Source organism: Ctenopharyngodon idella, chromosome 22 (assembly GCF_019924925.1).
Source record: "Ctenopharyngodon idella isolate HZGC_01 chromosome 22, HZGC01, whole genome shotgun sequence".
NCBI lineage: Eukaryota > Metazoa > Chordata > Actinopteri > Cypriniformes > Xenocyprididae > Ctenopharyngodon > Ctenopharyngodon idella.
The window spans coordinates 6,250,035-6,262,793 of record NC_067241.1 but is presented as its reverse complement, the minus strand read 5'-3'; the positions used below and the strand labels follow the sequence as shown (position 1 = coordinate 6,262,793).

Here is a 12,759-nt window from a genome sequence, read left to right as displayed (position 1 = left end):
AATGTGAATTCTCTTTCCAGGTAACACAGAGAATGAGTAAACATTGTTCATTTACATATACTACTGACATTATAACAATACAAAGCGGGTTGAAAATCGGTGAAGTTATATTTTAAGCGTTATATTAAGTGTTATTAATGGTTTTCAACATTGATAATAATAAATGTTTATTGAGCACCAAATCAGCATACTGGAATGATTTATGAAGGATCATGTGATACTGAAGACTGAAGTAATGGCTGCTGAAAATTTAGTTTGCCATAACAGTACTAAATAACTGTGATTAAAATAATATGTATAAAAACAGAAAACAATTATTTTAAAATGTTATATTGTAATACATAATAAATAATGTAATTATTTTACTGGATTTTGATCAAATAAATGCAGCATTTGTGAGCATAGCAGGCTTCTTTCAAAAACATTAAAAAAAGGTAGTGTACCGTATTAAAAATGAGATCAACAATATATTTCCAAAACAATTTATTGGGCACTAAAAAAACCCAAGGAATCTGCATTTATTTTTAAGTTATACAGTGAACGTGTTCACTATGAATTAGGGCTGTTAATCAATTCAAATATTTAAGCTCGTTTAAATTTCGCTTTTTAAATTATTGATTAGCTGATTCATTAATTAACGAATCGTACACTACTACTTCTCATAAACTCACATGAAAGCACCAAGAAATGCAAGGATGAATGTCAAGATTTTCAGTGAAAATGACAAATCTTCAGTCTGTATCTCACATCGCTATCATAAGGCTTCAGAATACTGAAGGAATGGTCCACACATTTTAAGAAAATATACATTTTTGGACAAACTATCCCTGTAAAGAACTAGTCAAATTAAACATTTAGTATAGATAGTTATAAACTGATAGAACATGTATAATGTATGAAGTCTGAAACTCAAAGATGTACAGGATGTGTCACCTTATAAGCCTTCTCTTGGAGATTGGTCTTGCTGAGTTTGAGGATCACTGCAAAATTGATGGGCTTTACACTCATGCGGCCTGGTTTCTTATTGAAGTCTTCCTGCTGGAGGATCTGAGGGGCAGAGTGAACAAACAGATACATCAGAACACTGCATCACAGACATACGTGCACAGAAACACACAAAGAAGACTACAGCAGTAACCCAAACACAAACTAGAGAAAGACTCAAGGGCTTACAGTAACTTAAAGTATACAATCTAACTCAGGTGTACAGACGAGTGTTGGAGAAGCTACTTTGAAACAAACTGCAGCTTCCCGAACAAGTTACTCAAAGTAGTTAAACTTTGCCAACTACACTGAAGCTAACTACCACCTGATACATACAGATGACCTGCTTCTTCATTAACTGATCTATAGGAGTAGGTCAGAAGTAAAAGAAGTATTATGAGGAAATTATACAAATGACTACAAAAAAAATATTGCTAAAAGAAGAACCTGAAATACCTAGAGGAAAAATAAGTAGTGCGAGAAAAGGAAAAAAAAACTCTGTATAACTGAAGCGATTTCAGGCCTTATTTTTTTGGCAGTATTTATATGACACTACTAAAACATTAGAAAATGGTGGCTAACAAAGACATCTCTAGCGTTAATTTTGATCACGGCTTGTCTTGAAAAAATGAAGACAATTTGACGTTTGTCATAGGAGAAGTCACACTGCAGGACTGTGCGCCAAATCTTCTGACACCGCCAGAATTTCGTTGGAGGAAAAATTTGATCGCAACGGTCATTAATCGGCTGTCGGTGAACATGTCAAACTAGCAGTCAAAGACTACAGATTTTAGCCTAGGATTACAGGAATCTTTTAGGATTCTCAAAATTTGTCTCAGACGACCAAATCGTGGCCAAAATCACACATTGTGCACCCGGCTTTAGATAAGTTTACACTAAATACTGAATTTCCACTGAATAAAACTAAGTACATGGTGCGAGAACTGCAAGGACTCAAAATAATCATGAATAATTTTTAAATTTACACCACCATTCAAAGGTTTGCACTATTTTTTTTTTTTTTTTTTTTGAAAGAAATGAATACTTTATTTAGCAAGGACGCATTAAATTGATAAGAAGTCACTTTTATAATATTACAAAAGATTTTTAAAAAGATATCCTAAAATTTCACAGTTTTCACAAACACATTAAGCAGCACAACTGTTTTCAACATTGATAATAATAAGAAATGTTTCTTGAGCAGCAAATCATCATATTAGAATGATTTCTGAAGGATCACGTGACACTGAATACTGGAGTAATGATGATGAAAACTCAGCTTTGACATCACAAGAGTAAATAACTTTTTAAAAATAATAAAATAGAAAATTTCACAATATTACCTGTATTTTTGATCAAATAAATACAGCCTTGTTGAGCATCTGAGACTTATTTTAAAAACATTTACATTTGAACAATAGTGTACATGAACAGTCTGCATGAACGGATTCATTAAAATGTATCCGATTTACCAATTTTATTGTATTAATACTACTTTAACTTGCCCATAAAGCTGGAAGTGCAAAACAATGTTACCAAAATCTGCCATGTAGTAAAAGTAACTTGTTGCCTTTTAATTATTGTAAAATTATTTCCAATATTCAAACAAAAAGAAAAAAGAAAAAAAGTGAATGAACTAGAATGAATACTTTTTACCATACTTATTCCACAACCAATGACTGAAACCTGCTGTCACGCCTGCAAACAGTCAGGCCGCATACTTTGGTACATGGTTGTGACCTCTCACATGACTCTGTGCTTCTGCATTTGAGAGCAGTTGAAAGTGCTTGACGAGGTCATCTAGAATCAGCGAGGTGTGTGTATGCGCTCATGGACGGCTGGTCTGTACAAACAACGGATGTGGTGTCGCCTGCGGGACACAGGAGGAAGCGGTGGCGCATGGTCCCAACCTGATACGCTCAGGGGCTACTGCAACAGGAAGCTCAAAATCATAGAGCTCAGATAAAATGAGAGAGAGAGAGAGAGCGGGAAAAGAGAAAAATAAAGAGAGATGCCCTACTCTACATCGCTGCACGCCTACTTTTAACATGAGTGCGAAAACAGGAAGTGGACTGCATCACAAATAAACACAGGGAGCAAGAAGGGGGTCGGTGGGAGTCGCCACACTGACAGAGGATGTGGTCTGCGCAACACATTTGAGAGCTGAGTGAGAACCACAGACCTCCCTCATACACACACACACATATACGGACACACACACGTACGTTCTTCCCCCCCAGGCTTTATCGCAGTATGGTCAGGACTGGTGGGAGATCGCAGCCAAGCAGTGACCACCCCCCATCCCCCATCCCTCCCTTCCGTTGGTCTCGGCTGCTGTCGCCTCCACGCTTCTATTCTCACAACAGCTGTCACCGCAGGGGCCCACGCCAGCCACACACAAACACACACGTTTTGTCACTCGCCTCACACTGTGGAAAATGTTGACAGTTTGTGACCTCTACTTCTCCCAAAAACGAAGATGCGCAGCGTTCGCACACATTAGGACGCGCGTTCATGCAGACCGCACACTCTGATCTCTCTTGTCTTGTCGTCTTTAATTCAAAGGTTGTCGACCGTTTAGGTAGGCTGTCTTGTCTTGTCTTTTTGGTTTTCGATTTTCCAATAGTGACTAGTCGGTGGGTTTTCTTAATAATTAGTCTCCAGCCAGATGCGATATTAGGGAGAGTCCATATTGTAAAGGTTTTATAACCAGAAAATATAGAAAATGTAAATTCCATTTCCTGTTAACAACCCACCATAGTTCTGTAATCTGACAGATTTAGAAGTTTTAGGCTGGACTTGGTTTGATCCATCAGGAATTGTGAAACAAGGCCAAATGTGAGTTTGTTTATAAATAGCTACAGTAGTGTTCAAAAGTTTGGGGTTGGTAAGATTTTTATGCTCACCAAGGCTGCAATTATTTGATTAAAAATACAGTAAAAACAATATTATTGTGAAACAATACAATTTAAAATAATATTTTAATATATTTTAATATGTAATTTATTCCTATGATGGCAAAGCTGAATTTACAGCACCATTACTCCAGTTTTCAGTGTCACATGATCCTTCAGAAATCAATCTAATATGCTGATTTGCTGCTCAAGAAACATTTGAAGAGTTCAGATGCAAAAACCTCTAAGCCCATATGACATCTTTTCTTTTAAATGAGCATTTTTTTTTTACCATGCTTCTATGTTTAGGTTCAGTAATTTCACTTTAATGGCAATGAAAAGGTTATTAGTCAGTTATTGAAATGCCTTATTTTCAGTCTTTTGCTGCAAAACCAGCTAAGTCCATGTGTGCTTTTTTCTACCTCTTTGGACAACAAGACCAGTGTTGGGTGTAACACGTTACTGTAATTAAATTACTTATCCACTGAAAAAGTAAAGTAAGGGATTACTGTTCATTTTTAGGTCATTTAATTACAGTTACTTATAATGTACTTGCGTTACATACTGTAAATTAGTTCAACAGTTCTGTATAAATCAATATTGAATTTAAAATCTAAATTTGTCGAATAAAGTTAAAAGTGAACGCTGCCTCTTTAAAATCGTTAGCTGTAGTGAGTTGCGCGTGAGTTCGCAGCTTTGCACCAGTTGGCTGTGTAGTCGCTGTCTGAAGATGTTGGCAGAAGCGAGTGGCTGTTTTGCAGAATGGAAATATTCCTGTTACTTCACTTTTGACACAGGTAAGCAAGAACATTACGGTAAAATGTAAGCTATGTCCTAAAGAGAAAAAACTGTGCGCGCTCTCTGAGAGACGGTCTTCAGTCAGTGCACTCTCAACCAAAGCGCACACACGTAGCCGCCTCTCGCGAGTGTCACATTTTCGCGGTTTATTACACATAAACGTTCAAATATACACACAGTTACGTCAAAATGCCCGTCTTATCGTATATTTGCGTTGGTTATGTGAATGTGAACAGCATGTGTAACAGCATATTGTCTTTAAAACATGCTACCATCTACTATTGGCTGTCTGTATTATAAATGATAATCAAACAACAAAAGAAAAGCTTTAATAAGGATTAATATATGTTTAGTTATTTTATATTTGATTATTCAATTTCTGTGGTATTTTTACTATTAGACCTACCTGAAAAAAATATATAGCATTGTTTTATTTGTATCTTTAAATATTTTTTACCGTGGTATCGACTTTGGTATCGAGTATTGTGCACTTCTAGTGGTATTGGTACCGACTACTAGATTTTTGGTATCGTGACATCCCTATTTGTTACTAAAAATTAAGTATTATAGTATGTTTTAATAAAGCTAAAATGTTTTAAAAAGCTATAAAAGACTAAACTATTCCATGTTTGATTCATATTTAAATTATTAGAAGAATTTCCTTTCTATTGTCTATCCGGTCAAGTTTTATAGGTATTTTACTAAGTAATAAGTAATGAGTTGAGTTACTTATTGAATAATTAAATTACTTTTCAGACAGAATAATTAGAAAAGTATTTTAAATACAACATTGATGATGTAATTAGTAATTAATTACTTTTTTGAAATAACTTACCCAACACTGAACAAGACATAGTAAAACGTCAGTTTCTGTTAGTTTTACAGCAGCAAAAAGAACACTGTTGTGTTTACGTGCTACTCACAAAATCCTGTCATTGCCACTAATGACAAAACACGATAAAAACTTTTGGGGAAAAAAAAAATTTTTGAAAAAACAAGGAAAGCCGGCATATGATTTGATTTGCGTCTTCCGGTTCTGTGGACTTAGAGGCTTTTGGTGACAAAGGGAAGTGGTGTTTAGTGGTTTCTGCCAACGAACCGGTATTTCTGAATGAGCTGACGCTGGGATTTAGCGGATTTGAAGCATTCGTATACTATGTGCGGAGAGAATTCTTTGATGAATATAAAGTCCAAAAGAACAGAACTTATTTGAAATAGAAACCTTTTGTAAGATTATAAATGTCTACTCTTTACTGTGACTTTTGGTCAATTTAATGAGTCCATGCTGATTAAAAGTATTAATTCCTTTAAAAAAAATTAACTGACACAACTTATAAATGTTAGTGTATTTGGTTAATGTTCTACAATAGGCAGAACTGCCAAAGTGAACCTCAGTAATTGGCAGATTCTTCATATGAAGAATACTTGTTATGCTTCAGATGTGATGAAAGGTCAGAGTATACTGAAGTTTTATAGTTAACTGTAAAAGCTGAAAAAAAAGCGGGACAACTGTGATGACAATCGCCAAGGGTACAGTTCTCATGTCCAAACCACGTCCACCCACATGGGAACCTGTTTATTCAAGGCAGCCAGGGAGATGCTAGGAAGACATCAGAATAGTGAATGTGATGATGGTATGATATGTCAGTCTCACCTCCAGCAGATAGGGCAAGACAGGCACAAATGTCTTGGTGTTGCCAGACAACAGGATCATCGCTCTGATGCAATGCAGTCGCAGAGGGTAATACCGGGAGATGGGCACAAGCCTACAAATACACACACAAACACATCATGGAGCCATTATTGACCTGAATTTCTGTAAGTAAACAAATAATGTGGATTTTTAGCATATATTTTGAATATACGATTTTATCTTTTGTTAGATCTTCACATTTCAGAGCAAAAACGTAATGTAGTATTCAAAGCTAAAGTTCTGAGCTCAAGTTGACATACTGAAAACTGTAAACTTAAATATGGTAAATGTCGCCACCTGCTGGTAAAAACAGTCAAGTTCGACTGTTCTTCAAGTTCACCTAAAAACGTCATTTAAAGGAGGATTAGTTCAACCAAAAATTAATATGGTCATCTTTGATTCACCTTCATATCATTACAAACATTAATGAATTTCTTCCTGACATTGTCAAGCTCCACAAATGACAAAAACGCACCATAAAATCGATTCATTTACTAAAGTAATACAAAATCTTTGTGCAAGGAACAGATCAAAACTTAAGTTTCTACTAAGTGAAAATATTTATATTCAATACTCAGGGGAACTTGGACTACTTTGTCTTGTTTTTGTGTGTTATATTTGGAGCTTGGCAGAATACGTCCATATTAAATCTTTCATTTGTGGGTGAAAGAGAGAGCGTTTTATGAAAAAAAAAAAAAAAAAAAGGTAAAAAACTAACCAAACAAACAAAAAAAAAAAAACATCATACTTGATGCAGCCGGAGATGACTTGGCACAGTGGGTAGATCAATGGCTCCAAAACCTCACTGGGGTAGATGGTGCTTAACACACGACACCACAGATACAGACAGTGCACATACTGCCAGTTATACACAGATTGAAAAGTCTCCTGAAGATGCACAAAACAGAAAAATACAGACCAATATAAAGCTGACATCAGCAAATCAAGAATTTAACTGTGAAAAGTGGGTAAACAAGAGTTTGCTAGAACAATGCCTAACAAAGTTAAACAGCTATTTAAAAGTGTCAGCAGAAAAGGAAAATAAAAATCTTTGGGATAACAAGCACAGATGAATCATTCACTATAAAATCAAGATTAAGAAAGTAAATATAGTTTTAATGTTAACTTCAAATCGTCATTTTTTCCAACAAAGAAGAAATGTGGTCAAGACTTCAAACTACCTTCTTCTTCAAATTTATGGCATTCCTGAGGTGGATGGCTAGCTGACGGATGTAAATAAAGGCATGCTGGTAGGACACCTGTGTGTCCAGTGAGTACATCTCAGAGAGAGTCCGTTGCATGAAATTAATCATTGGAAGAGTGGTGGGTGACGTGAACTTGCAGTTCTGTACGTAGGCGATGTACAATTGCTGAAAACAGAAATCTCACCATTACTAATGAACCATGTCATCTTCACAAGTATTTCATCATTACTAATCATGTACAAATGTATTAGTTGATACGTTTTTCCCCCCTAATACACAATACTGTTTAAAGTTTGGGGATTTTAAAGAAACTGTTTAATATTTTATTCAACAAGGACACATTCAATTGATCAAAAGTGACATTTATGATGTTGCAAAAGATTTCTATTTCGAATTTATATAATTCTTAATACATAAATCTATATAGAAGTAATGAATTGAATATTGCACTGTTTAAATAGTGTGTTTAAACGTGAATACGTCTATGAACAATTGTATAGCTGTGTACAAAGAGAATCACAAATCTGAACCTGGTGTAAGACACTTCTTTCAAAAAAAAAAAAAAAAAGGGTCACACTTCAGATTGGGGTCCAATTCTCACTATTAAAGGATTTGTTCACTTTAAACTTAAAATTACTGCATGATTTACTCACCCTCAAGCCATCCTAGGCGTGTATGACTTTCTTCATTCAGAAGAATACAATCGGAGTTATATAATCACCCTGATGCTCCAAAGCTTTATAATGGCAGTTTGAAGCTCGAAATACGGAAGTATAAGTTGAATACGGAAGACAGTCTGATGGAAGCTAGTTATTTTACTTTATAAATATGGATCTTTTTTTTACACAAACGCATCGCTTCACTTCAGAAGGCCTTTATTAACCCCCCAGAGCCATGTGGAGTATGTTTATGATGGATGGATGCACTTTTTTGAGCGTCAAACAGATGGTTTCCGTGCACTGCCATTATAAACCTTAATATAACTCCGATTGTATTCGTCTTAAAAAAGAAAGTCATATACACCTAGGATGACTTGAGGGTGAGTAAATCATGGGGTAATTTTCATTTTAAAGTGAACTAATCCTTTAACTATGACTTTTGCCTCAATAAACTCCTAAATACTGCTTATAAATAGTTAGTAAGGTAGTTGTTAAGTTTAGGTATTGGGTAGGAATACCTAAATCAAACCAAAATTTATTCAGACATCTTGAACATTTCATTCATTATTACAGTTTATTCACTATAGTTTAAAAAACTGTGTCAGAAAAAAAAATAATCTTAATTATGTCAGATAACTTGTCTGAATAATTTTTGGTCCCAAATTTTTATCAATTTTGGTAATCAATTCTGGTAGTCCACTGTATGAAGAATTTTTGGGTATAATATGTCACAGTTTACTTTATTTTGCTATCCTCACTCAATTATATCTAGTGTCTAAATAATTTTTGGTTTGACTATATATATATATATATATATATATATATATATATATATATATATATATATATATATACACACGTGTGTGTGTGTGTGTGTTTTATATATATACAGCTGAGGCTCTATAGAGGTCAACCAATTAATCAGTTTGTCATTTAAGACATCAGTCAATAGTTCTACTGTCATAATGTAGATTACTATATTCATCTCAATTTTCATTTTATGAGCATTATTTTTGTTAACTCATATTCTCTAGCTGCTTTTATTTGTTTTTTGAGAAAAAAATATGACAGCACCACTGCAATGCACAATATGGTCATGGACATTTAATGCAAAAGAAAATCTCATAACATGCAATCAATGTGCAATAATCTTACAATGTGCTGTAAAACTTACCTTGAGAACAGTGTTTAGGTGGATTTCCTGTTTGTGCCGGCAGATTTTGTTTAGAGCTAGAAAGGCCAGGACCCTCACAGTCTCCTCTCCTGTGCTCCAATGTTTGATCAGGCTCTAGGGTCACAAATGAAAACACCACATATGCTGAGTTTTTTTGTTTAATTAAAAACTATTTATCTCAGTGCACTGAGCACCATTTTGGTCTTTAAGTTAGTGTCATCGATTTGCAGCGCTTACTTTGAGAAAGAGCCTGCACTGTTTTGGCAGACACAGGTAGTACGGCACCATCTGGATGGCATGACGGAGAACTGCAGATATGACCGTGGCCTGGGTTAAACTGGAGAGTAGCTGAGGAGGAAAAAATGACCACACATCATTTCATGTTAGCACTGAGATTGAAAATTTTTATGAAGATTTTGTGGGGGAAAACGGAAAAGTAAATCTACCTTAACAAGACCAGCAACATACATCTTAATATCAATCTGATTTTTCTGCCACCTAGGACTTGAGGATGGGAGTATTAGTCTGAAAAAACAGATGAAAACAATGTTTTATAAAGACATCTGACAGATTCAAATGTCCATCAATACAGCAGGAGGAACAGGTCTGTTACTTCTTCTGGTCTTTATCTGGAGCTTTGAGCTTCAGCATTTTGTTCAGAGCTGCATGCATGTCCTTTATGCAGAACAGAACGAGGGAATTAAACACTGTAAATGAGAAACAGAGGCTGTCAGTGAGCACATTAAACATGTTGGTTCTGTAAGCGAGTACCCTAAATAAGACGGTTAGTTACCCGAGCTGTCTGAGATAGTATATCGACACAGCTCATCAGATTCGCCCTTCGTTGTAGCCACAGCAGCCTTGAAGGCTTGTGTGATGTCCCTAATCAAATTTGCCGTGGGCTCTTTCTGAAAACAAAAACATAAAAAGAGCAATGAATCAAACCAGCTCCTAGATGAACAACAACATTACACTTTGATTTGAAGCAAAAAAGCATACACACAAACACTAAAACTTTTGAATGGAACTGATAGTGTCTCTGCTCTTGCCCTAACTTTCATTTCTGATTGGTGATTCTTCACCATAAATAACAATTGCTCCCCCTTGTGTCAGTTCCAAAATATACAGCTAGCCATGATAATGGAACATGTACATTTTAGTTTTTTTTATGTAATTATATACAGGAACTTTCATTTGCTATAAACAAAAATATTTTCCATATATCGACTTTAAGCACTGAAATAAAAGAGAAAAAACCCCACACTGTCTTTTGACAATGAATGAGAGCTCATTCTGATTCATCTAGATGCTCCTAAAAGAAAACATAGTGAATAAAGGATAAGATAAAAATGTTACCCTGAGTCCAGTTCTCCAGTTCTCAATCATTGCTTCTGTGACCCTGGTAGTTTGTTTAGATGATTTTAACTGTTTTGCATCCTTTTCTGATTCCTCCTCATCATCATCAGCTTCCTAGTGTCACATAAAAATTGTGGTTCAAATCCCAAGGAAAACACACACAGTCTTTCTATTTATACACACAATTCACAGCAAAATGTAAAAAAAAAAAAAAAATTAATTTACAACATAAAAAGTAATTAATAACTTGTTTAGGAAGAACTAAATGGCTGACCTCCAGTTGAGAAGGGAGTTTGTGGTACATCCTTTCCTCTTCATCCCCATCCTCATTCTCGTCTTCAAGGTCAGAGTCAGAATCATCAAAATTCAGGAGCTTCTGGTCATTTTGTTCTAAGAATTTATAGAATTCTGGGTCTTTGCTCTTGAGCGCTGATAGCTGGCCCTTGTGCTCAGATGCCTTGCCCTTCTTTTTGACAGACCTGTGACATAGTTGATCAGAGTTAGACCACTGAAACAACATGTTATCTAACTACACTACCAGTCAAAAGTTTGGAAACATTACTATTTTTAATGTTTTTGAACGAAGTCTCTTATGCTCATTAAGGCTGCATTTATTTCATAATAAAGAAAGAAAAAACAATAATTTTGTGAAATATTATTACAATTTAAAATGATGGTTTTCTATTTTAATATATTTTAAAATATAATTTATTTCTGTGATGCAAAGCTGAATTTTCAGCATCATTACTCCAGTCTTCAGTGTCACATGATCCTTCAGAAATCATTCTAATATGATGATTTGATACTCAGTTATTATCAATGTTGAAAACAGTTGTGTTGCTTAATATTTTTTTTGGAACCTGTGATACTTTTTTCAGGATTCATTGATGAATAAAAGGTTAAAAAGAACAGCATTTATTCAAAATATAAATCTTTTCTAACAATATAAATCTTTACTATCACTTTTTTATCAATTTAACACATCCGTGCTGAATAAAAGTATTAATTTCTTTCAAAAAAAAAAAGAAAGAAAAAAATTACTGGCTCCAAACTTTTGAACGGTAGTGTATATTGTTACAAAAGATTTCTATTTTAAATAAATGCTGATATTTTTTTAACTTTTTATTCATCAAAGAATCCTGAAAAAGTATCACAGGTTATAAAATAATATTAAGCAGCACAACTGTTTCCAACATTGATAATAAATCAGCATATTACAATGATTTCTGAAGGATCATGTGACACTGAAGACTGGCGTAATGATGCTGACAATTCAGCTTTGCATCACAGAAATAAATTAGATTTTAAAGTATATTAAAATAGAAAACCATAATTTTAAATTGTAATAATATTTCACAATATTATTGTTTTTTCTGTATTTATTATTAAATAAATGCAGCCTTAATAAGCATAAGAGACTTCATTCAAAAACATTAAAAATAGTAATGTTTCCAAACTTTTGACTGGTAGTGTAGGTTCCTCCCGTTCTGATGGGAGTATATGCTCTTCAAACATCTGAGGCATGTAACAGAGAATGGAAATAAAAACTGAGACACTGGAATTATAAGGCCACACTTACGCCTTCTGAGGTGCAGGTTTCTTATTTTTTCCTTTCTGTTGTGCTGATTCCTCATTCTCACAATCATCTTCCTCATCAGAATCAAACCCAGATAACATGAACTCATCCACACTGAGATCCTCCAACTTCCTGCACAAATTTAGATGAAACATCATTAAAGCATTCAGTACGTTTTTGTTTACAGTATGCTTAGCTAGCTGTATAGAATAATAGCCTAATAAATAAATAAATACAATTGAATTTAAATAAAAATGTGATTAAAATACCAAATAATAAATTAGATTTAAATGAATTTTATGTAATTCATTTAAATGTGATGTAAATAAATAAATAACACATCTAACATCACAGTACTAGAATACTAATTTTTCACAGTATTAATGTGGGCTTTATACATGAAAATATATAGTTGAATTT

General features: G+C 34.3%; 1 protein-coding gene across 2 annotated transcripts in view; it reads right to left on the bottom strand.

The window, feature by feature from the left end:
- noc2l (NOC2-like nucleolar associated transcriptional repressor) overlaps positions 1–12,759 on the bottom strand; it is a 30,409-nt gene that overhangs the window by 16,272 nt on the left and 1,378 nt on the right. For both annotated transcript variants that reach the window (XM_051880352.1, XM_051880350.1), the window contains exons 2-13: positions 12,343–12,471; positions 11,038–11,242; positions 10,764–10,877; positions 10,201–10,315; positions 10,021–10,114; positions 9,854–9,932; positions 9,645–9,755; positions 9,408–9,521; positions 7,551–7,739; positions 7,118–7,257; positions 6,331–6,442; positions 934–1,047 (exon numbers count right to left, since the gene is read on the bottom strand). In XM_051880352.1, the coding sequence (XP_051736312.1) occupies positions 934–1,047; positions 6,331–6,442; positions 7,118–7,257; positions 7,551–7,739; positions 9,408–9,521; positions 9,645–9,755; positions 9,854–9,932; positions 10,021–10,114; positions 10,201–10,315; positions 10,764–10,877; positions 11,038–11,242; positions 12,343–12,471 (1,516 nt within the window). The remainder of the gene's footprint in view (positions 1–933; positions 1,048–6,330; positions 6,443–7,117; positions 7,258–7,550; positions 7,740–9,407; positions 9,522–9,644; positions 9,756–9,853; positions 9,933–10,020; positions 10,115–10,200; positions 10,316–10,763; positions 10,878–11,037; positions 11,243–12,342; positions 12,472–12,759) is intronic.